The sequence below is a fragment of the Neoarius graeffei genome, chromosome 17, assembly GCF_027579695.1.
Source record: "Neoarius graeffei isolate fNeoGra1 chromosome 17, fNeoGra1.pri, whole genome shotgun sequence".
Taxonomy (NCBI): Eukaryota; Metazoa; Chordata; class Actinopteri; order Siluriformes; family Ariidae; genus Neoarius; species Neoarius graeffei.
In genome coordinates, this window is record NC_083585.1 from 25776395 (window position 1) to 25802195 (window position 25801).

Below are 25801 nucleotides of genomic sequence, written 5' to 3' on the forward strand. Positions count from 1 at the left end.
CAAATCAAGCAACAAGGTGCCCTGTTTGTTCATGTCACCAAGACCATGGCGGATGATCACATTTGGCCAAGCTTCTGAGTCTGTTCCTACACAAGCATTGAAATCGCCAAGTAGGAAAATTCTGTCGGGTCTGGGAGTTGATGTTAATACTTCCGACAACTGGTCATAAAACAGAGCTTTCTCTTCGGGTGGTCTTTTGAAGGTTGGGGCGTATATGCTTATAACTGTGGCAATTAATTTGTCCAGTTTAATTCTAATGCTCATCACCCTGGGGCTAATTCCCTTCTAGCTAATCACAAGGGGGCAGAGGGTATTATTAATGGTAATGGCGACTCCTTCAAGCTTTGTATCATCGGGTGGTCTTCCTGAGTGAAGGAAGGTGTAGTCTCCTTCAACAAACTTGCCTTCTCCTGGTATCCAACATTCCCTGAGACAGGCAATGTCAATACTAAGGCGCTTGAGCTCCAAGGCTACTAAAGCTGATTGGCGCTCTGGGGCCTGGTGTTTGGTAGAAGTTGCATCGGACATAGTCCAGACATTCCAACAAGTTAGTTTAACTTGTTTGGGATTCTTGCGAGCAGATCTGGGCTGATCAGGGCCGTGAGGTCCACGAGGCTTTGCCCAGGGTCCGTCATGCTTGCTGTTACGCTGTGCAGATCCACAACATTGGTGATGTGATTGCTTATGTGGGTCCATAGCGGGTTATGTACCATTGCAAGGGGTTGCTACCCCATTGTAGTGAGCAAGTAGGCTGCCCTCTTCCGTACTTGCGTTCCTCAATGAGCAGGTTCTGGAGTGGATTCATAATGAAACACAAATCACCAGGCCTGGGTCAGAAAGGCTGACATGAGAGGACCAGTGGGCTAACCCAAGCAGGGACTGGTCCTGATTTGTTTTCGGGGTTTACTCCCTTAGATCCGCTGCGTTCTGCTAACAACTAGGGGTGGTGCAAAGAGCCACAACATGCGGTCTGTGACATGTGAGAGGCTAGTTGTTGTGGCCACTTGCTGATGACAAATTGGCCATATATTGCGTGTCACATGCTGCTGGATAAGGGGAGACCAGTCTGGGACGCCAAGCAGGTGGCCGACCAGAAAGGTACCATTCCTCCAATGATCTTTTGCCCCCAATAATAATAATAATAATAATAATAATAATAATAATAGTAAAATTTATTTATACTGTAGAGCGCTTTTATAAATACTCAAAGATGATTTATAAGATAAAAACAAAGTTAAGGCAGGTTAAAACAATAGAATAAACAATACATAAAAACACATAAAACATAAGTCCAGATTGTATTATAGATTGTATGCAGTTCTGAAGAGGTGAGTTTTTAAAGATGATTTGAAACTGGACAGGTCGGTGCAGTCACGGATGTGTTTGGGGAGGGAGTTCTAGAGGGAAGGGGCAGCAATGGAAAAGGCTCTGTTGCCCCAAGTCCAGTGTTTGGTCCTGAGGGGTATGGATAGAAGCTTAGCATTGGAAGAACGGAGGGTGCGGGAGGGAGTATGATGGTGGAGCAGGTCGCTGAGATAGTGTGTCTATATTTATTCAGACCTTGAATTCTGACCCATGATTATGTAATGAGTGATGAATTTTAGATCAATTACAGAGTACACAGTGAGGTCATTTTGGAAATGTTATCCAGAGGATATGAGTAATGTGCTATACTGCCCCCCTCAGGAGAAAAGGTATCTGATGTTTGGTTGTTTGTGTTTTTGTCCAGTCACACAAGTAGAAGATAGACCACTATACACAGGGTTGTGTGACAGGTAATTCATTCAGTAAAATTTACAGTCAAGCTGGAAGGTCTGCACACCCCTTTCACCTTCTTCACGTTTTATTATGTTAGAGACTTATTATACAATAGATTGAGTTCATTTTTTGTCACAAAATTCTTCACAAAATATCCCATAATGACAGTGAAAGCAGGTTTTTAGACATTTGTGCTAATTTATTAAAAATCAAAATGTAAAATATCATATGTACACAAGTGGGCACACCCTTTGATATGACACCCAAAAGTGAGCTGAAGTGCATTTTGTTTCCACTGATATTGCTTGAGATGTTTCTACAACTTAATTGGAGTCCACCTGTGATAAATTAAATTGATTGGACATGATTGCGGATTGCCAAGACCTGCCTATATAAGGTCTCACAGTTGACAGTGCATGTCAGAGCAAACTCCAAGCCATGGGGTCAAAGGAATTATCTGCAGACCTCAGAAACAGGATTGTGTCAAGGCATAGATCTGGAGAAGGGTACAGAAAAATTGCTGGAGCTTTACAGGTCCCAAAGAGCACAGTGGCCACCATCATTCATAAATGGAAGAAGTTTGGAACCACCAAGAATCTTCCTAGACCTAGCCGCCTGGCCAAACTGAGCAATCGGGGAAGATGGGTTTTGGCCAAGGGAGGTGAGCAGAAACCCGAGGGTCAGTCTAACAGAGCTCCAGAGTATCCTTGTGGAGATGGGAGAACCTTTCAGAAGATCAACCATCCAGGCAGCACTCCATAAATCAGGCCTTTATGGTAGAGTGGCCAGACAGAAGCCACTCCTTAGTAAAAGGCACATGACAGCCCACTTGGAGTTTGCCAAAAGGCACCTATAGGACTGTCAAACCATGAGAAACAAGATTCTCTGGTCTGATGAAACCAAAATTGAACTTTTTGGCCTGAATACCAAGCGTCACGTCTGGAGGAAACCAGGCACCGCTCATCTTTGGCATTTAATACAAAGTTGCTTTAAATTTTGATTTTTAAAGAAAATGAATATGTTCTTAATCCTGAGTATCTGTTGTTGTTTTGTGAATTATTACCTTTATAACTTCATTGTAACTTAAGGTACAAAACACTTAAGTTGTCTACTGGTAGTGTGCATGAGGTAAGGGTTAGGGCTAGAAAACTAATAGTATACCTAGAAGGGTAACTGCAGTATACTTCAAAACTAAAACTTCGACTAGATGTATATAACCAGTAACTAATAGTATATTTCCAATATGCTATAAAGTATACTTTTATAAACTAAAAAGTGGACTAGAAGTGTGTAACGAGTAAATCAATAATATATTTTCAGTATACTACAAAGTATCTCATCTCATCTCATTATCTGTAGCCACTTTATCCTGTTCTACAGGGTCGCAGGCAAGCTGGAGCCTATCCCAGCTGACTACGGGCGAAAGGCGGGGTACACCCTGGACAAGTCGCCAGGTCATCACAGGGCTGACACATAGACACAGACAACCATTCACACTCACATTCACACCTACGGTCAATTTAGAGTACTACAAAGTATACATTAGTAAACTAAAAAGTGGACTAGAAGTATAAAACAAGTAAACTCATAGTATATTTCCAGCATACTATGAAGTAAACTAAAGAGTGGACTACAAGTATAGAACTAGTAAACTATTAGTATATAAGTTTACTTGTGGTATACTTGCAGTACAAAATAAAAAATATTAGTTGTATACTCAGAGTTTACTTCTCTTAGACTTAAAGTATACTTTTTATAAACTAAAAGTGGACCAATTTAGTCCCAAGAACTATTAGATTAGTTTACTTACAGTTATACTGTAAGTACATTGATATCAGTATACTTGGTACACAAAAATATATTTAAGGAAATATACTTTACTTAGACAACCTTCAGTGTCATTCAGTATGCAACAAGTGTACACAGAACAAAATTTTGTTGCAATTTGGCTCAGCACATAATTAAATATGAAGTGTATTAAATTATGCAGCAGCAAAACTATTATAAAGTGCAATAGTATAATGTGACCTGTAGAATTAGGAATTGTTCAAGTATAAATAGAAGTTTAGACTTTGGGTTTGGAGTTCAGCAGTCTGGTGACCTGGGGGAAAAAGCTGTTACAGAACCTGGTGGTCCTGAACCGAATGCTGCGGAGCCTCTTTCCAGAGGCCAGGAGGGAGAACAGTCTATAGTGAGGGTGTGAGGGGTCACTGATGATATTTCTGGCTCGGGACATGCAACGCCTTGGTGCAATGTCCTGAATGGAGGGAAGAAAAGTCCCAATGATTTTCTCTGCTGTCCTCACCACTCTCCTCACAGTCTTCCAGTCAGAGGTACTGCAGCCTCCACACTACACAGAGATGCAGCTGGTTAGAACGCTGTCTATGGTGCTTCTGTAGAATGTAGTGAGGATGGGCGGGGGCAGGTGGGTTCTCCTCATCCTACGCAGGAAGTGCAGACGCTGCTGTGCCTTCTTGACCAGTGACGCGGTGTTCACAGACCAGGTGAAGTTGTCTGTGATGTGCACCCCCAGGAACTTGGTGCTACTGACCACCTCCCCAGCCGTGTTGTTGATGAGAAGTGGAGTATGGCTGAGCTGGTTTTTCCTGAAGTCAACAATGATCTCTTTAGTTTTGTCCATGCTCAGGATCAGGTTGTTTTCCCTGCACCAGCCCACCAGCTGCTCCACCTCCTCTCTGTAGGCCAGGTCATTGTCGTCCCTGATGAGGCCCACCACTGTTGAGTTGTCCGCAAACTCCACAATGTGGTTGCTGGCAGCCCTGGGGATGCAGTCGTGTGTCATCAGAGTGAACAGCAGAGGGCTCAGGACACAGCCCTGAGGGGAGCCTGTGCTGAGAGTGATGACATTGGAGGTGTTCTTTCCGACCCGCACTGACTGTGGTCTTTCAGTGAGGAAGTCTAGCAGCCAGTTGCACAGGGGGGTGCTGAAGCCCAGGGGACCCAGTTTGTTTACCAGATGCTGTGGAATGATAGTATTAAACGCTAAACTGAAGTCCAGGAACAGCATCCACACATGAGTGTTCTTCTCCTCCAGGTGTGCAAGGCTCAGGTGAAGAGCGGAGGAGATGGCATCTTCAGTGGAGCGGTTTGGCTGGTAGGCAAACTGGAAGGGGTCAAATGTGGGAGGGAGCCTGGAGGTGATGTACTCCTTTACCAGCCTCTCAAAGCACTTCATCATAATGGGAGTGAGTGAGACGGGCCAGTAGTCATTGAGTGATGTGATTTGAGTTTTTTTTGGCACTGGGATGATGGTGGCAGTCTTGAAACATGATGGGACTTTGGCTTGATCCAGTGAGGTGTTGAAAATGTCTGTTAGAACATGAGTCAGCTGGTCTGCACATGCCCTGAGCACCCGACCAGGAATATTATCGGGGCCCGGGGCCTTCCATGTGTTCCTTTTTTTACTCCTCCTACTCAAGCGAGTAGGACGCTTTTTGCTTTGCTCCTGCTTGAACTCCTCTTTTCTGCTTTTTTCACTATTTCTCTATTTTTTCTTATTTGCTTTCTTTTTACTTACATTCAACAAGTTTAGCAAGGAAGGACAGATGTTTTCTCCAATTTATACAAGATAACCTAGAAGTTAGACAAAGCAACTGACACAGAAGACTGGATTATAGCAAAATGGGGAAACCAAGGAACTCTAGTAACAAATGGACTGAGCTTGAAAAAAGAATTTCTAGCCTGGAATCTATGATTAATGCCCGTCTATTAAGGATTGAAGGGAGTCCAGCAGCCGATACCGCTAAAGGGAATGCGGGGAATGTTCAGCATCTGAATGATGGGAACTTGGATGAATCGGTTGACTTCACAAAGCAAAATGTGAGTACTGATTGCTGGAAAAGACAAGGTGCTAGACCCAAAAACAAAAGGGCATTAACTTTAACTCCATTGCGGTCTGATGCCGTCAGACCTACAGTCCATGAATACCACCGGGCTGAAAACTACAGATATACACAGCCCATTACACTCCAGAACAGATTTCAGTGCCTTACAGACATGGAACCAGTAGTTCCTAGAAAGTGGCAGAATTTGAATAACAAAAATAAAGCTCGCAGTAGAGGTAGAAAGCAGCCACCAACACCTGTTAATCCTACAACCCTTGTTGTGGGTGATTTCACTGTGAAAAATATTGGAGGAGAGTCCATGGTTGTGTGCTGTTTTCCTCACGCTTCCATCTCAGAGACTACAGACAACATTTCAAAAATGCTGTCAAACTACAAATCAATTAAACGCATTATTGTGCATGTTGGAGCAAATGATGTTTTTAGGGAACAGCTCACTGTGAGGAAATCTTTCAAAGACCTTTTTTCTGCCCTAAACGGACTTGGAATGCCTTTTTTTATCAGTGGTCCATTACCAGGATCTGTGATCGGCAATTACGGGTTTTCCCGACTGCTCAGTCTCAACACCTGGCTTGCAAATACATGTTTTTCCTCTGGCATTAATTTTATTGACAACTTTAACCTTTTCTGGAAACGCAAAGCCTTTTTCAGCCCAAATAGCAGAGAACTCAGCTGGACTGGTGCCAAAGTCTTGGCAGACCATTATCAACACTCTGTCCACCATTCCATGCCGACCTTGGGTACACTCTCTGATGAGCACTCTGTAGCTGCACTGAAAGGAGTTAACAACACTGATACGAACTCTGTTTGGGTACAAACTGAACCTCCCAGGGACATCAACAAAAACTCAAAAACAGTACGGAAACACACTGCTGAGGTTCAAACTCAAGCAGTGAAGCTGCAGGCAGAAAGAAGTGGGACTAACGCTCACTCTGATGGATTACAAACTGAAAAAATTATAAACAACCTCAAACATACAGATGATTCACAACATTCCGGGAAATGTCCAATCTCAGTTCCCATTCTCAGTGGAGTCAAGCAAAACTCCTTGTCACCAACGAAGGCAACTAAGCCCCCAGCAACTACAGAGGATCATGCTGACTTATCTGCCCCCAATACAGTTCAGGAAAATGATCAGAGGGTGGATCTATCACCACACACATCCCCGTCACTTTCCAAGGCTAGCAACATGATATCTGAGCTAACAGGTAAGCTGGCAGAACTATCAGAAAGACAATCAGATAAACAAGCATCACCACAACCTCCTGAGACTGGCAATAGGCAATCACCAACAACAACAGTGGATGTAACCCCAAGCCCCTCTGTATCTCCTTCACCCCCCAGACTGCGTTTTCCTGAGAAAATGGAGAGACTATTGTCTTTAAGCCGAGTGTCTTTGGCAAGCCCAAGAGGACACTCAAATCAAGTACCGTACACAGAGCTGTCTTATGGTCATGCCTTGTGTACCCCAATATCTGTAATGATATATCCTACTGCTACAGCACCCAAGAAACAGAGGGCACCACCTCCCCCTGTGATTACAGATAAGACTCAAGGACCATGTGCACAGCTACAGTTCACCGGCAGTAGTGAAGACCTTCATGTTGGAACGAACTGATATAATCTGGGTCCAGATGGTAGTTTTGAAAATAAGCTGGGACCCACGACGTACTTTTCTATTCCTGTGCTAACAAGAAGGAGAGGTGTTCTTATACATCCTATCAATGGGGTAAACTCGTCAAATCTCCTTCCAGTTCCAAAACAACCACAGAATGCTTCTGTGGAAATTATCCCCACATTCACTGTAAAACTAGCTCTTCAGAATGTAAGATCACTTAATAAGCCTTTTTTAATTAATGACTTCATTGGTACACACAAACTGGATTTTATGCTTCTTACTGAAACTTGGCTTGAACAATCAAGTAGCTCTATTACTCTTATTGAAGCAACTCCCCCACTCTTTGATTTCATGAGTGTTGGAAGAGCCAATAAACGGGGAGGAGGAATAGCAAATATATACAAGGCATTTCTTCAGTACAAACAGACAACTCTTGGTGATTTTACATCTTTTGAATACCTAAGTGCAATCCTAAAATGTTCTTCTAACATATTAGTGTTGACTATTTACAGACCACCAAGACTTTCTGCACCACTGTTCCTAGAGGAGTTTGGGGAACTGTTGTCAAATATTTGTTTAGAGTTTGACAATCTTATTATTTCTGGGGATTTTAACTTCCATGTTGATAATCCAGATAACACGTATGCAAATGAATTTCTTACACTGATTGATGCCTTCAACCTAACACAACATGTACAAGGGCCAACAGACTCCCATGGCCACACCCTCGACCTTGTCATCACTAAGGGTCTTAATGTATCTACTAGTGTCATGGACCTGGGTATATCTGATCATTTCTGTGTTTTCTTTGATGTTTCCATTTCCCCTCACTTTCAAAACAAGTCTGTGACTGTAAAAAAGAGGGTAATTACCAATGGTACAGCAGCTCTTTTTGAGCAGGCACTCTCAGAACTCCCATGTCAATCTTCAGATTGTGCAGATGATCTAATGGAAATTTTTAATTCAAGAATGAATCATATTATGGATGCTATTGCTCCTTTAAAAACCAAAAGAGTCATAGATAAAGGAAAAGCACCCTGGAAACTAAATCCAACAGTTAAAATGTTAAAGAGGTAATGTAGAAAGTCTGAAAGAAAATGGCGTAAATCTAAACTCCAGATTCATTATCAAATCTACAAAGGGAAGTTATGTAAATTCAACTTAGAAATTTCTAAAGCAAGACAGTCTTTTTTTGCTGACATTATTAATAGGAATATCAACAATACCCGTGCGCTATTTTCTACAGTTGAAAAGCTAACAAACCCATCAAAACAAATGCCTTCTGAATTTCTCTCAGTTAATACATGCAACGACTTTGCATCTTTTTTCAAAGGAAAGGTTGATAAAATACATATGAATATAGCCACACAGGTGCAAACACTTCAAAATCTGGAACCATTGGATAAAGAGAGAGGGGGTCGTAATACAATGTCAACATTTAGTTTAATTGATGTTGAGACTCTGAGAAAAACAGTACAAAGTCTCAGCTCCTCCACATCTGAACTGGACATTTTACCTACAGTCTTTTTCAAATCTGTTCTTCACCTAATATCAGACGAGGTACTTCAGATTATCAACACCTCCTTACGAACTGGCATGTTTCCCTCATCTCTGAAAAAAGCGGTTGTAAAACCCTTACTGAAAAAGAATAACCTAGATGTCTCAGTACTCAACAACTACAGGCCCATATCCAATTTGCCATTCGTTGGTAAAATAATTGAAAAAATTGTTTTTAATCAATTAACTGCCTTCCTGACATTAAATGGATGTTTTGATAAGTTTCAGTCAGGTTTTTGTGCCAATCATAGCACTGAAACAGCTCTTACTAAAGTCATGAATGACCTACATCTTAATTCTGATGCTGGTAAAACATCAGTCTTGGTGCTTTTAGACTTAAGTGCTGCATTTGACACGGTAGATCATTCCATACTGTTACATCGACTGGAGCCCTGGGTTGGATTTACTGGTACAGTAATCAACTGGTTAAAATCTTACCTACAACAAAGATTTTTTTATGTGGCCATTGGAGGCCACAGTTCATCACCCGTGTCCTTGAACTGTGGGGTTCCCCAGGGCTCAATCCTGGGACCATTACTATTCAACCTTTATATGCTCCCACTTGGACAAATTATTAAAAATAACTCAATAAACTTCCATAGCTATGCAGATGACACTCAGCTTTACTTAGCTATGTCACCTAATGACTATGCCCCTCTTGAGTCTCTTTATAGATGCATTGACCAAATTAACAAATGGATGTCTCACAATTTTCTTCAGCTGAACGCAGATAAAACTGAAGCAATTATATTTGGCAAAAAGGAGGAAAGGCTTAGGATTGCCACTGTTCTTGAAACTAATGGGCTTAAAGCAAAGGATACTGTCAAAAACCTTGGTGTCCTTATTGACAGCGAACTTAACTTCAACAGTCATATGAAAGTGGCAAAAAAGTCTGCATTCTATCACCTAAAAAACATTTCTAAACTCAGGGGTCTCATGTCAAAGCATGATCTAGAAAAACTTATTCATGCTTTCATCTCCAGTAGGGTTGATTACTGCAATAGCCTTTTCACAGGTCTTCCAAAAAAGACCATCAAAGAGCTTCAACTAATCCAAAATGCAGCAGCAAGGGTTCTTACAAGAACAAAAAGGGTAGTCCATATCACCCCAATCCTAAGGTCTCTGCACTGGCTCTCAGTGAGCTATAGAATTGACTTTAAAGCACTACTTCTATTTAAAACATTAAATGGGATGGGACCCAGCTACCTACTGGATATGTTTCAATTATATGCACCAACTAGGTCTCTAAGATCACAGGAGAAAAACTTGCTAGTAATACCAGCTGTCAAAACGAAGTGTGGTGAAGCAGCCTTTAGTTGCTATGCTGCTAAGCTTTGGAACCAACTTCCAGATGATATTAAAAATGCTCCTACTGTTGTTAGTTTTAAATCCAGGCTCAAGACAAAGCTGTTTTCAGATGCTTTCACTTGATTAATTTTTACCTAAAGTGTAATTAATTTCCTTTAACATAATTTCTTTTAATTTTGATTTTAATGATTTTACTTTCTTTATTTTAATTTCTTTTTAATCTTGGATTTTAATGATTTTACTTTTACTTTAATTCTTTGTTACTGTTCTTATGCTTTTATTTTTTGTGAAGCACATTGAATTGCCTGTGTGTATGAAATGCGCTATACAAATAAACTTGCCTTGCCTTGCCTTGCCTCTCCTCAGAGTCCTCCGCACCTCAGCTGTATCAAGACAGAGTGCCTTTTCATCCTGATGGGGAACAGCTTTCACTGCAGGAGTGCTATTTAGTGCCTCAAACCTCCCAAAGAAGTTATTAAGTTCATTGAGAAAGTTCACGTCATCATCACACTCAGGAGGGGCTATCCTGTAGTTTGTGATAGCCCATATGTCTTTCCACATATCCCTGGTGTTGGTGGTGTCGTGGAAAAAGTCCTGGATTTTTTGGCTGTGAGCGTGCTTTGTTAATCTGATGGCAAGTTGGCTCTCGCTGTTCTCAGTGCCTTCTCATCGCCAGACTTGAAGGCTGAGTTCCGTGCCTTTAGCATTTTGTGTACTTCATAAGTCATCCAGGGCTTTTGGTTGGCCCGGGTGGTGATGCTCTTTATGTCGCTGACGTCCTCCATACATTTGTTGATGTAGGCTGACACAGACATGGCATACTCATCTATGTTGGTATGATCATTATACGTAAGTGGCAGCTTGCTTGAACATGTCCCAGTCTGTGCACTCAAACAGTCCTGTAATGCCTCCATAGCCCCCTCAGACCACACCCTCACCTACCTCACTTTACTTAAGTATACTTCTTTTTGATGAGGATCTCTCTATCCACCTCACTAAAAGCACTTGAATAAATCTAAGCCTTTATTCATCAAGCATCTTTGGACTGTGGGGGAAACCGGAGCACCTGGAGGAAACCCACACGGACAACATGCAAACTCCACACAGAAAGACCCCCATCGGCCACTGGGCTTGAACCCAGAACCTTCTTGCTGTGAGGCGACAGTGCTAACCACTACACTACCATGCCGCCCCTTGCTCAGGAACATGTACACTTTTATTTTCTCACCTTCCTAGAACAGGTCGGCGTTTATGAATGATTTATTGCAGTGATATAATGTTCTCCTGAATGTTTTAAAGACCTCATATATAAATGTTCTTGAATGTTTTTATTGTATCACAACAACATATTACAACTTGCAAAGAAGTGAACTTTGTAACTAGAAGTAAATCGCAGTGTTTGCTCGCTGGTCATTGGGTGTGAAGGAGGAAATACGATGAAGATATTGTCCTGAAGGCAAAGAGAAATTAGCGTTCATAGTTGAAGCCTCAAGCAAATGGAAATCAGGAGCTGGCCTGCAAATGATAAATGTATTTGTTGCTTATAAAGTCAAATATAGGTGTGTGTGTTTGTTTAATGCTCACAATATTCGTATCTGTATTCAGACTTGAATCTGGCCAAATCTAAACAAAATATGAACAATTTGAATCATGTATTAATACTCTATATGGAAAATGTAACCATAATTACTGTAAGTCACTGGAGTTATTGTCAGTGGTGTCACAAGTCCAGGCTGTTACACCACTGACAAATTTCCTTTCAGGAAAAACATTTTGCAGAACGATTTAATGAAGTTAATGATGTAACTCCAGTGATACACTATATGGCCAAAAGTATATGGACACCTAACTGACTAATTTGGAAGCACAAAATTGTCTAGAAAATCATTACAAATTTCCTTCCCAAGAACTAAGAGACCCAAAGCTGTTCCAGCATGACAACGCCCCTGTGCATAAAGCAAAGTGATCTCCACGGAGACATGGTTTGCCAAGATTAGTGTGGAAGAATTTGAGTGTCCTGCACACAGCCCTGACCTCAACTCCACTGAACACCTTTCAGATGAACTGTAACTCTGACTGCACACCAGGCCTCCTCACCTGACATCAGGGCCTGACCTCACTCATGCTCTTGAGGCAGAATGAGCACGAATGCCCACAGCCATGCCCCAAAATCTAATGGAAACTATATTAATACCCATGGTTGAGAATGGGTTGCTCAACAAGGACATAAGGATGTGATGATCAAGCGTCCACATACTTTTGGACATATAGTGTAAATTTCTCACAAGAAAAAATATCATCTCTAGCCGCTTTATCCTGTTCTACAGGGTCGCAGGCAAGCTGGAGCCTATCCCAGCTGACTACGGGCGAAAGGCGGGGTACACCCTGGATGAGTTGCCAGGTCATTACAGGGCCGACACATAGACACAGACAACCATTCACACTCACACCTACGGTCAATTTAGAGTCACCAGTTAACCTAACCTGCGTGTCTTTGGGGGAAACGGGAGCACCTGGAGAAAACCCACACGGACAGAACATGCAAACTCCGCACAGAAAGGCCCTCGCCAGCCACGGGGCTCGAACCCGGACCTTCTTGCTGTGAGGCGACAGCGCTAACCACTACACCACCGTGCCGCCCACAAGAAAAAAATATTAATAGTAACTTAATGACTGTGGAGGGAAAAGCACCTGGTGCTGGTTGAAATGGTTGCTTGTTCTTCAGAACACTGACCCTGGAAGCGTTTAGCCACAAAATTTTGTGATGTTAAAATACGAGTTTTTAAAATAGCTAACACCAATGACATGAAATGCAGGGACACAGGTTATTTTTAAATTATTTATATTATTAAAGATTTATTTAATTCTGCTAATTTACTTATTTGCTGGACCTCAGGGCAGCACAGTGGTGCAGAAGTTAGCAAGAAGGTTCTGGGTTCAAGCCCAGTGGCTGATGTGGGCCTTTCTGTTAGGCATATCAGGTGAAAATATCAGTGTTTTTATTATTAATGAAGAAAGGACTGTGTGACTTGGAGGGCAACTGAACAAAACTGATTTATTCATTATTTAAAATGAAATAGAGCGGTGGCTACAATTATCGACAGTCCATAATTATCAACACCTTTTCAGATTTACCAATAAAATTTTTTTTACAAAGGTGAGTTTCAGTTCCAGCAGTTATTATTGATTAATTAAACAACCGGAAGACCCGCCTCACCCTTTGATCTTGTCATCTGATGATGCAGCTCGTTACCTGAGATGGAATTTTTTTTTAGCACGATCAGCAATTTGAGGAAAACCCGGATGTTCTCACCGCAGGTAAGCATGGTTGAAAGATCATGGACATGTTTTTACTGATCAAATTCACCGATATTTCATGATCTCCTTGTCAACCTACTTTGTTTCTTACGCTTTCATTTGACAGTCACCGTTTTGTATCTAAACGCGCGTTTGAGGGTCACGTGAGGTGTCGATAATAGTGATCACTTTCACCGGTGTTCACCATTATCGACACCCTGTGGAATTAAGGGACATTTACAACTGTTATGGATCGATCATTGTGTAATATTGTTGAAGTAGATGAAGGACTTTAAAAAAATAAAAGTGCTGTGATTTATAATAATTTTTTTCTGATTCATAACAGAATGGAATGTTATAGAGTATTGGGAATCTGATTGCAATTAAAAGAATTAGACCAGAATTAAATTCCTAACATATAAAAAAATTATATGCTTGAAATATTCAGATTTTTCTATTTCATTCAGAATTTAATTTTTTTATTATAATTTTTTTTTTCAGTTTTGCTGTAAATATCTACCACATATTACAATATCAGAAGACATTTTATACTTTGGTTCAAGGAATGACATGCGACCTTTGACCTGGATTTTCATGTGGTTATGTCAATTGCCTTGGTAAACAATTTATTGGTAAACAATAAAACTAGAAATTAATACAAATAACAACAAATGATTAACAAAATGTGATCTACAAAAATACTTAGAAAGTGGGTAGAAAGTGGAACAAAGATTTTCTGACAGGTTAAACATTATCAGTTCATTTGTTTACAAACATTAGAATTACTTCCTCATTTACATAAACACTGACATCGATATGTTTATATAAAAGATATTTTGTACTAAATATAAGTCTATGTCAAACAAATTTTAAATAAAAAGTACGTTTTGTTAACTTAATACCACACACCGATTCTTTTTTTATAATAATCTGGGTGTCGATAACTATGGACAAAGGTGTCGATAATTGTGGAACGGTGTCAATAACTGTGGACAAAGGTGTCGGTAATTGTGGAACGGTATCACGTCATCTGATCTGATAAGCTAAGTAATCGGGAATCGACTCATTTTTTCCCCAGTGGAAGTTTGAGTAATTATTCATGCACAATTTACGTACTGAAAATCTTTTCTACTTTTACAACAGCCAAAAGATTGTTACGGTGTCGATAATTGTAGCCGCCGCTCTACTTTATTTTCACCAAAACTGAGTCTTTTTTAAATCCTGGTTTATGTTAATAGAATGTTTGTTTAGTTTTCTCCACCTAGCCATTACGTATCACAAGTGCTGCTTTATAATCCCACTGTCTGGTGTCACCCAGTAAAATATGGGTTACATTTTGTGTCTGGTTCCTCTCAAGGTTTCTTAAAGAGTTTCTCTTTTCTTCGCTCACCTCTGGTTTGCTCATTAGGGATAAAAATATAAATATAGGTCAGGAATTTTGTAAAGCAGCTTTGTGACAATGTCCATTGTTAAAAGTTTTGATACTAATAATAAATAAAACTGATTGAATGAAATAAAAAAAAAATGAAACTGTAAGTAATCGTTGACAAAATGTTATCTATCTCTGTTTGTGTGATTACCGCAAACTGTACTCCTGACACTGTTCCCAGTAGTAAGCTTCACTTAAATAGATATTTAATGGCAGTTGTTGACTGTTGTTCATTTTCCCAAAGTATTAAACTCTTTAAAAACATGGGGCTATGTTTGCAAAGGGAATACTTTATGGTTATGTTTTGTTCTGACCAATCAGATTCAAGAATTCAGAGTATAAGCATCAAATAATGTTGCTTTGCGCACTAAGTGCACATTAGTGATGTTTCTGGAAGGTCAACGTCAAACCAGTGCCGCCATCAGTTTGTTTACTCACATTTTATTAGCTACCAGGTGCTACGCTGAGAAACACTCAGAACAAATGTACAGTACTTTGCAGGTCTGGTTTTTAATAAAGTAAGACATGTTCCTGTACATGTATTTTAATAATTTTCAGTGGAAAATTATTCATTTTCAGTTATTAATACACCAAACCTGCCTGAGTGACTCGCACATCAATTTAATAGATTAAAAATCACTGAGCGATGTGTATTTATTCAATATTTCCTCATCCCTCTGACATTAACTCCGGGCTACGCTACTGAGTTCAGGGAGAGTGCAGATGTGATGGATAGATATTAGGTTGCAAGTACAAATACTGGAGTATTCCTTTAATAAATCCCATCCATATATTTTCGAACGATATTTTTATTAGATTTTTCTACTGATCTATTTGTAAGGCTACTAATCCAACAGAATGACCTGCTGATTCAGTGAAAAATGACTCCTGGGCAAGAACAGTCACATGGATGTAAACCAGGACATCGATAGACAACTTTGTGACCCCACTCATGACAAGAGGCAGTTACAGTTTCCATTTTAGAATTATATAGAAATGATTTTATTTGTACGTTGGACTGAACTACTGTTCTTATTGGTTGTCCTGTAACAAGTCCCAAGTTAGAAAATTTATATTTCATGTCCATGCAAAATGAACAATCATCATCATGGTACAATGCAGAAAGAGAGCGGGGGGCTCGGATGAACCTGAGTGGATTTCTGATTCCGTACAGAACAGAGCTGTTGGTGAAACGATTACAATAGTGTGTCCGAAAAACAGGAGCTTTGATATTTCCATTGCGCTGGCTGGATGAGATGAGACAGATGGGTTATTTACTTCAAGACCAGGGAATATACATTCTAACTTTCCATAGGTATGAATTACTCTCTACACCAGTCACTTCTAAGAAAACATCCCATGCACATGGTGCTCAGAACCTGAACATGGAGTGACGTCTACAGGCTTCGGGACTGCACACGGATATTATAAAAGGAGCCAGGAGAATATCTTAATGGTGTATTTTTTTAAAATCGTCTGTATATAGACTTTACCTTGTGAAGGTAAAGTCTGAGAATAAAATATATAAACCATGAAATGATCGTGAAGAAGAACACACTGGAGACAGCCTCAGTGCCAGTGCAGCTCTAGAACACCAGGAGGTTCTTATTAACACATGTACAGGTGAAAGCAGGCAAATTTTACAGTGCTTTCAATTCAGTTTTCTTAAACTGGCATTTAGTGCACTTCAGCAGTGCCAACACACACACACACACACACACACATATATACACACATATATATATATATATATATATATATATATATATATATATATATATATACACACACACACAGTATCATTTATATATATATATATATATATATATATATATATATATATATATAAAAACACACACACACACATACAGACTGCCAGGGAAAGGCAGAGAAAGTTCACATTAGCATTTCCGTTTCGTATCCTTATCCGGCTTCACTCCAACAGGAATGTACTTCAGAGAGCACAGGTTTTCTGAATTCTGAGCTGCCATGCAAAGACGAACATGAGGTCTCTTCCTTGAGGGCTGCATAAGAGTCTGAATGGCAGTAGTGAGTAAGTATCAAACTGATTTAAAAAAACAAACAAAAAAAATGACTTGTGCTCTTGGATTAAGTGGCAGGGAATCCCATGACAGCTCCTACAACTGCCTTCATTCCGAAATGAACAAAACACAAGACAGACATTGCACATGCACATTCAAATATTTACACAACGCAAACGTCAGTTTATAAAAAAGGAAAAAAAATCCAGTATTAATCTAAACATAATGCTTGTTTCTAGTATATTAACAAATGAAAAAGTAACTACTCAAGTATCTTGATCATTATTATTGATATTGAATGTCATGACTGATCCTAATCGCCGAGAAAGCAGGGAAAACGCTCGTCCCTGCACTTTACAGGCGTTTTAATTTCTCTTTACAGCCTGTTGAGCGAGGCAGCAAGTCAAGTCTTCGATAACAGCTCAGTGTGGGTTCTCGCCCAAGTCTTTCTCATGTCCGTGTCAATAAAGTGCATTTGATAAAAAAAAAAATTATGTTACAAATCTCAGGCTACCGTGCTAAAGACAGCCGAGTAAACGAGTGCGTGTTTGTGCTAATTACAGGCCGATGTGAGTCTGACTCAAGAAAAGCATCCAAACGTAACATCACAACACTAATATCATCCTAAAACCAATAAATAATTGCAACACTATCACAGAATACAGTATTTAAAAAAAAGTAATATTAAAAAAGACCAGTCCTCAGTGTAAAAAGAGAAGAAAAAAAAAGCTAAGAGAGGTGTTCGGAGGAGAACTACTGAAACGATCAGGAGACAGCTCGCTGAGTCCAATGCCTCTTTCATAAGAACAGAACCTGTCTTCTTCTTGTTGCATTTTTCTTTGGTAGTGATTTGGTGGAAGAGGTCCTTTATGAAAAAAAATAATACTTGGTCTGTTGGGTCGGGTGATTTCATGAAAAATAAGAATAATGCAAAAGGAAAAGTGCTCTGGCTGCTACGAAGTTGGAACAGTGCGAGTGAGGGGATCCTCTCGTCTGAGCGAGCTGGAAGGTGGATGGTCCTCGGGTGAAGGTTCTATTCGTACAGCGTGACAGTGCAGTAACACAACGCGGAGATCCTCCGGTCCACACTCGCCTTATCTGTTTACACACACAGGAAAGACAATGTTGAGGACTGGAACAGAGAGAACAAACAGCCCCTGAGTTCCTCCTACCGAAAAAGGTTTTCAAGGTTTTGTAGCCACAAACTCCTTTAGCTGTAAAATACATTTCATCGACTGCAGGCAGGACAGATTCATTTCATGAGCAAAGAGCTTTTTTTTTTTCATGGCGGCACAGTGGTGTAATGGTTAGCACTGTTCGAACCTCATGGCCGATCTGAGCCTTTCTGTTAGGCATATCAGGTGAAAATTCAACATACATTTTACAGAATTAAAATGTGTTTATCCGTTCTTGACCTATTACAAATCAAAGACTGAAAAAACGGCTTAATTTTTAGAAAACTGCTGTAATATTCTGTATGAGGAGGTCCAAAATGGGCCTCATTAACTCATCTCATCTCATTATCTGTAGCCACTTTATCCTTCTACAGGGTCGCAGGCAAGCTGGAGCCTATCCCAGCTGACTACGGGCGAAAGGCGGGGTACACCCTGGACAAGTCGCCAGGTCATCACAGGGCTGACACATAGACACAGACAACCATTCACACTCACATTCACACCTACGCTCAATTTAGAGTCACCAGTTAACCTAACCTGCATGTCTTTGGGGGAAACCGGAGCACCCGGAGGAAACCCACGCGGACAACATGCAAACTCCACACAGAAAGGTCCTCGCCGGCCACGGGGCTCGAACCCAGGACCTTCTTGCTGTGAGGCGACAGCGCTAACCACTACACCACCGTGCCGCCCGGCCTCGTTAACTAATGAGATCAAATGTTTTTTTTCTTAATAACTTTTCTGGTTTTGGCAGGCACATAGATGGTTGTCTACTGAATACAAATTTTGAAAAAGTTGTAAAAAAAAAACAATTATGCAAATTAGCATTAATTATGCTAATTAGGTAAAACGTTATAATCAGTACATTCTCTCTTCAAAGTTTCACCAAATGGCTTTTTTCATGCGATATAAAGCTGATCTTAACTCTCATTTATACACCACAAAGAAGGAGAAATCAGTGTTAATTATAAAATCTGCATAAATAAGCACTGAATGTCTCACATCTACCGTTCTCTATCTGAATAAACAAGTAATAAAAGATTATTTTCTAATCCCCTCTTTGTGCTCTGTAGGGCTTTGTATTTCTCAAAAGTAGGGCCTACTAGTGTTTATATGAACGCATATAAATGATTCTTATTTCGATTAATATTCACAGCTTTCAAGGCGAACCTCAAAAAAACTGTGTGATCCACATCCAGGGGCGCCGCTAGAAATCTTGGGCCCTATGAAAGATTACAATTTAGGGCCCCCCGGTAAAATTTTCAAGCTCAAGCAACTGAATTTGAAGTCTGTTTTTGGCTGGCACTTTTACTTTACTACGCGTGTGATCAGCTACCTAGCAAGTTTAGGTGATACAATTATTTGGTATATGAACATTTTAAATGCAGAACTGTCAGAATTACACTGAATAGACTGTTGCCTTAAAAATGATATATATGGAAGATATATATATATATATATATATATATATTTTTTTTTTTTTTCTTTTATGAGCAACTATTATCAGTAGCCTATGGAGTTCATTCAATCCAAATGTTTGTGGGGCGGCACGGTGGTGTAGTGGTTAGCGCTGTCGCCTCACAGCAAGAAGGTCCTGGGTTCGAGCCCCGGGGCCGGCGAGGGCCTTTCTGTGCGGAGTTTGCATGTTCTCCCCGTGTCCGCGTGGGTTTCCTCCGGGTGCTCCGGTTTCCCCCACAGTCCAAAGACATGCAGGTTAGGTTAACTGGTGACTCTAAATTGACTGTAGGTGTGAATGTGAGTGTGAATGGTTGTCTGTGTCTATGTGTCAGCCCTGTGATGACCTGGCGACTTGTCCAGGGTGTACCCCGCCTTTCGCCCGTAGTCAGCTGGGATAGGCTCCAGCTTGCCTGCGACCCTGTAGAAGGATAAAGCGGCTAGAGATAATGTGATGTGTGTGTGTGAAATGTTTGTGTTGAGAGAAATTGCATGCATATGGATTTATAACATTCTGTATGCACATTATGGATACTCCAGAGCCCTCCAGCAAACATCATCAATAATCAGGATTACAGAATGTATTCCTTTGTTTCCTCCATTTATTGACTTATTGTATGTGATCAAATGTATGCCTTGATGAATAACTACACTAGTTTTTTGATACAATCACATAGTGCACTGCAAGAAATCCACTAAGTGTTTTTGGTTTCTTTTAGGCATCACACATTTATTAGAAAACACAGCAAATGTTCAAATATTCAAGTTAAATACTTAGCAACACTATCAATAAATCCACACATGAACAATGGCAAAACACCTAAACTTAGACCCCGTCCACACGTAGCCGGGTATCTGCTAAATCGAAGATATTTTTCTACGTTTTGGCCTGTCATCCACATGAAAACACATCAAAAACGAATATTTAAAAAAACTCCGGGCAAAGTGAAGATTTTTGAAAACTCCGTGTATGCCTTTTCGTGTAGACAGAGATAACCGGAGTTTTGCGTTTTAGAACGTCACAATCTGCGCCAAAAAAATGACAACAAATCTGTCCTGACGTCAAACGTGCGACCTTTGTTTACTGCAGAAGCCAGATTAAGCATGGACAAAGAGTAATGGATCGGAGTAGTGCCTTGAAAGCGTTAATTATTGTGCAGGTGCTATTTACATGTTTAATTTTAGAAGCCCAACTACTGCTCCAAAAACAGGGTCAATATGTCCACATATTTGCTTTGACAAGATTCCCAATCAACGTTTTCTTGCGTCTTTTGAAGTTTATACTCCAAAATTGTGTTTAGAAGCAATTCTGTCTCCGAGTCTGTCCAGACGAACGAGCTTGGCGCCATGTTTTATGTTTAGGCGGAAGTGACGCCAACAGAGGGCTATTCTGATGTGATTAGGGGGTAGGATTTGGGGAAATAATGCCATCTACAGGTTTGGAATGCTTATGAATGTGATTGAAAACGGAGATGTTCGGTTATATGTGGAAGGGATTTTTTTTCGAAGACGAGGTGGTGTGGATAAAACATTTTTATAAACGGAGGGGGGGGAAATGTTCGGTTTTAAAAATACCCGGCTACGTGTGTACATGGCCTTAATTATACAATAAAGATACCTATGAAAAAAGGTGATTTTTTTTCACACACAGTGTGATATCCGGACTTCATAATTCATCACACCTGCTCCTGCTTAGCAACTTCTAGAATGTACAGCTCTGTTGCGCGCGGAGAAAAACTGTCAGCTGCTCTAAGCTGCGCTAATAGCTCTGTGCACACACGGAGCTACACATTTCACGTGTCCCGCGCCCAGAATCAGACTGTACCATTAATAAAAAGGGTGGAGGGGTGAAATGACAATATCATAAATAATTCAAGAAAAATGTTATAGCAAATCATAACCATGTATAATTTGCTTATTTTAACAGATGAAATGAAATATTTTATTTCAAAAACTTACACAAGGCAATACTATTAAAATAATATTAATATCCCTCACAGGCCCCCCTGTCAGTGCCAGGCCCTTAGAATCGTCCTAACTTCCCCCCCTAGCGGCGCCCCTGTCCACATCCAATAAACAATTCACATTAACTGAACTGAAACTGACACTTGCGTTTCTGACTACCGGTTTTTAAAATCTCATTCTGACCACTAAGATCTCAATATTTTTCATCAAAACAACGACAGTTATATTCTAAAATAGTTATTTATTTACATGAATCAGTTTGATTTGAAAAAATAAGTAGGTAAAGCTATGAAAACTCACTTCAGAGTCTCCCGTGAAACATAACATCAAAACTAGCAGACGGAAAATTTTACTGAATCCTTCATCAGAAACCGTGAGAGCGAGAGAACATCCCTATAAAAGTTATCTGATTCATATTCACGAGTAATCCCGTCAGAAACCAATCAGAAGAGAGAGAGAGAGAGAGAGAGAGAGAGAGAGCCTGACCGCTTTCCCGTGACTCAAAAAGAAAAGCACCGGCAGTTTCCCGACGTCCCGCGAGCAGAGAGTGAACTCTGTTGTACCGACTTCAACCTGCCGTTACTCCCAAAGTACTGAACAGATCTTAACCAGATACATTTCTTTGGAAAGCAGAGATTATAAGCTTTTTAATGATAATATTCACGATAGAAAATATTCAAGACTTAAGCAATGACGGATTTGTAAAGTTAAATGAGCGTCTGCATGCACAATTTTCACAGCACGGCCGGCGAGCGTCTGATTTGCCTATTTCTGTGTGCAGCTTCTTTCTCAACCATAGGTGTGAATGGTTGAGAGAAGAAAACCTCTATAATAACCCAGTAGAAGGTAACAGGAGATCACGACTGTAATTCTTCCCTAGAAACTTTGATGGCTGAAAAGGAAAGCTGTCAGAGTGGCCATGTCACTGTAGTGATATCCCAAATAGAGAGAGAGAGAGAGAGAGCTTTTTATTCCTGAACTTTCCACCAACAGAACATATTTGATCAAAACATGATTTGTGGCTTTACTTTTTTCCTGACTGATTTAATTTCTCGGTAACACATTCATTTCCATATACTGTAAAGGTGTACGTTGTGTGCTGTTACACTCACACTTGGTGACGTTCTCTTTGTCCGCCGGATCCTGCAGGATCTTTCCGAGGCCCTCCAACAGCATGGCGGCTTTGTTATAGCGGTACGCGATGTCCTCGGTCTGCTGGAACATCTCATCCAGCGCTGCCGACTGGACCTGTCCCGAACATAAAGCTGGTGTCAGTCGTTCCCACAGAGACGCAGACACATGTGCATGATACTGTCTGTCTTGCTCACCATCTCCACCGCGTGGTTGTATATGAGCTTCTCAGCAGTCACGCTGTTGATCTCGTCCACGAAGCGCTGTTTGTCTGAGAAGAAGTGGTTGAGTTTGTCTGTGAGCTGGCGGCACAGAGAGATGCAGCTCTTGTAGCGCTCGTTCAGGCTTTTAACCACTGCAGAACACAGGAAGAGAGATTGAGCACATTCAGCTGGCTCTGTCAAGCACATTTTTATGTATCTTTTCCTAGTAAATTACATTTGTAATTATTTTTGTCTAAATGCATGGATGCAAACGGCACGCCTTTTGGCAGATGCCGCCTTTTTCACGGCTGTCTGGGGGACTTGTGTGAATCGCGCAGATCCGATGAGGTTTTTTTTTGGGGGGGGGGGGGGGGGGGGGGGGCATTGGAGTGTCTGATTATAATTTCATCAAAGTAAATTCTGTATTAAAATTACTAAATGAGCAAATGCCGTTACAGTCCATGAAACATAGGAAGTATAAGTATGAGAAGAAAACAGTAAATCAGAAAGCTGCGCACGTAAAGCCGATTGGCTGCGCGCCATTATCTGCTGCTGGCTGCACTTCACTGCACGCGCAAGGATTTCCATCAGTCCAACGCAAGTTACATAATTGGCTTTACGTGCGCAGCTTTCTGATTTACTGTTTTCTTCTCATACTTATACTTCCTATCAGGCCCGCCGACAGGGGGGAACAAACGGGTATGTTGTCCCGGGCCCAGGAATGGGGAGGGCCCAGAACTGGGCTCTCATGAAGTTGCGATTATTTTATTTCATTTCAAAATAGGGCTGCACAATTAATCGAATTTAATCGAAAATCGCGATTTTGGCTGCCACGATTAAATAAAATGAAAATCGCGATTTATTTCCATTTAAAATGCGAGCTCTGCTGCATATCTGATCAAGCACTTTTTGACCAGTACTCCGCCAAACCATTAGGGGGCGAACCGACACATGTAAGGTTTCATTACTCCGCCTAAATAAGCAAGCAAGCCAAGTGCGCAGAGCTTCAGTGCAGCGGTATCCAGTGTTGCCAGATTGGGTGGTTTTAAGTGCATTTTGGCGGATTTGAACATATTTTGGGCTGGAAAACGTCAGCAGTGTCTGGCAACACTGGCGGTATCTTCTTCAAGGGGTGATAGCGTGAGAGTAGGTAACAGATTGAGCGTATTTAGCACTGGAGGCAATGCTGTGACCTGCCTTCGCTCATGTTTAAAGCCAGAGCATGTTGATAGGCTGGTCTTTCTAGCTAAAAACTTGTAGGCCTCACTCAGTATAATGCTGTGTAATTGTTGCAATTGAGTTTTCAGTTCCTTCATCCTTTGGTAATTTCTTGGATAAATTTCATTTATTTGTCATTTGGAAATCAGAATTTCTCTTTTAAATTTCACTCTGCACTGAAAGCTGTTCATATTGTTTGTTTGAATATAGTGAAATAAAATTTAAGTGATTTCCCTAACATCAAGAATAATCGTGATTACAATTTTGATCAAGATAATCGTGATTATCATTTTTTCCATAATCGTGCAGCCCTACCGGTATTTCAAAATGTGTTGATTTGGGGGAGAAATGTGCTATACTTGCATTCAATAAATGATTTCTAGATCTTTTGCCTTTATTGTCTTTGAAAAAGGTGTCAAGAACCCCCTACCACCCCTAATGCAAAAATGGTTTGGTCTGACTCTTTGATTAAGGGGAAAAAAACGACATCGTTCGATCATAGCACTTTGACAATCAGCGTGCGTGCCATTTGCCAACATGCACAAGTCAGGAGCACAGAAAAGAAAAGAGAGGAAGAAACCAAGACACTCAGGGGCTCACTGCATAAATATTTTAAAAAAGATTCAGATGATGCAGCAGGTACTAGCAAAGGCAGTGGGGCAGCTGAGCCAGGTAAGACACAGCCAACTTTTTCCAGCCCCGTAAAGTAACCCCAACCAAGGCACGCGCGGCACGCAATTCATGTTACAAACGAGGGGAGAGCAAGTCACACTGAACACCATATCAAACGCACAGGTCACTGAATCATTTCATAACCACAACGGCTTAATAACATTGTGTTTCATATATCTGATTGAAGCTAAGAATATTCACATTAGCCCGCAATCATATCCCGCCGTTTCTCGAGCGGTGTGTTCTTCTCTGCTTTTCACACTGGACAGTACGCACGCACAGTATACTATGTTTGCCCCCCAGCCCCGCCCGGAATCCCCCGTCCATCGCTGCTCCTTCAAGAGCACCCCAATCGTGTGATTATAGTAGACTATCCACGAGTTTAGGAAGGCATTGCGGGGGCTGTCGCATGCAGGCTTGGGGCATAACAGAATACATTTAATGGCGTTCGGGGGGGGGACCCATTCAGAGCATTTTGTCCCGGGCCCAGCCAAAGTTGTCAGCAGCCCTGCTTCCTATGTTTCATGGACTGTAACGGCATTTGCTTATTTAGTAATTTTAATATAGAATTTACTTTGATGAAATTATAATCAGACACTCCAACGCGCCCCCCCCCCCCCCCCCCCCCAAAAAAAAAAAACAAAAAAAACCTCATCGGATCCACACGATTCACACAAATTCCCCAGACAGCCGTGAAAAAGGCGGCATCCGCCAAAAGGCGTTCCGTTTGCATCCATGAAATGTCTGAGCTTATTGTCACTACTCTATTTTGGAACAGGGCAGAGGTTCTTAAGCAACAAGCCACAGAGCGGTATTGGGTTGAAACAGTGCACCGGTGAGGGCATTACGTTTCCTGCAGATGGGCAAAGACTGACAAATGTATTAAAGAATAACAAATGAATCCGAGAAGTAAAACTATTAGGAAAGGAGCTTTCTGAACAACCAACATGTCTCTAAATACATTCTGGGGGACTGATGTTCCAGTTAGTTAACACAAACATTTTTCTCCCCGATTCAGTCCCCATAAGTAACCAACTGTGGATGGTGGAGGCCAACACATGCTTCCTCCGACACATTACAGAGCTCTTATCCAGAGCAACATGCAACATA

The 25801-nt window shown here is 40.9% G+C and overlaps 1 protein-coding gene across 4 annotated transcripts in view; it reads right to left on the reverse strand.

Moving 5' to 3' along the window:
- Positions 1-15621: 15621 nt before the first annotated feature.
- ulk2 (unc-51 like autophagy activating kinase 2) overlaps positions 15622-25801 on the reverse strand; it is a 99209-nt gene continuing 89029 nt past the window's right edge. For all 4 annotated transcript variants that reach the window (XM_060943897.1, XM_060943896.1, XM_060943894.1 and 1 more), the window contains 3 exons: positions 22796-22953; positions 22580-22715; positions 15622-17970 (listed from right to left, as the gene is read on the reverse strand). In XM_060943897.1, coding sequence (XP_060799880.1) covers positions 17906-17970; positions 22580-22715; positions 22796-22953 — 359 coding nt within the window. In that variant the 3' untranslated portion in view covers positions 15622-17905. The remainder of the gene's footprint in view (positions 17971-22579; positions 22716-22795; positions 22954-25801) is intronic.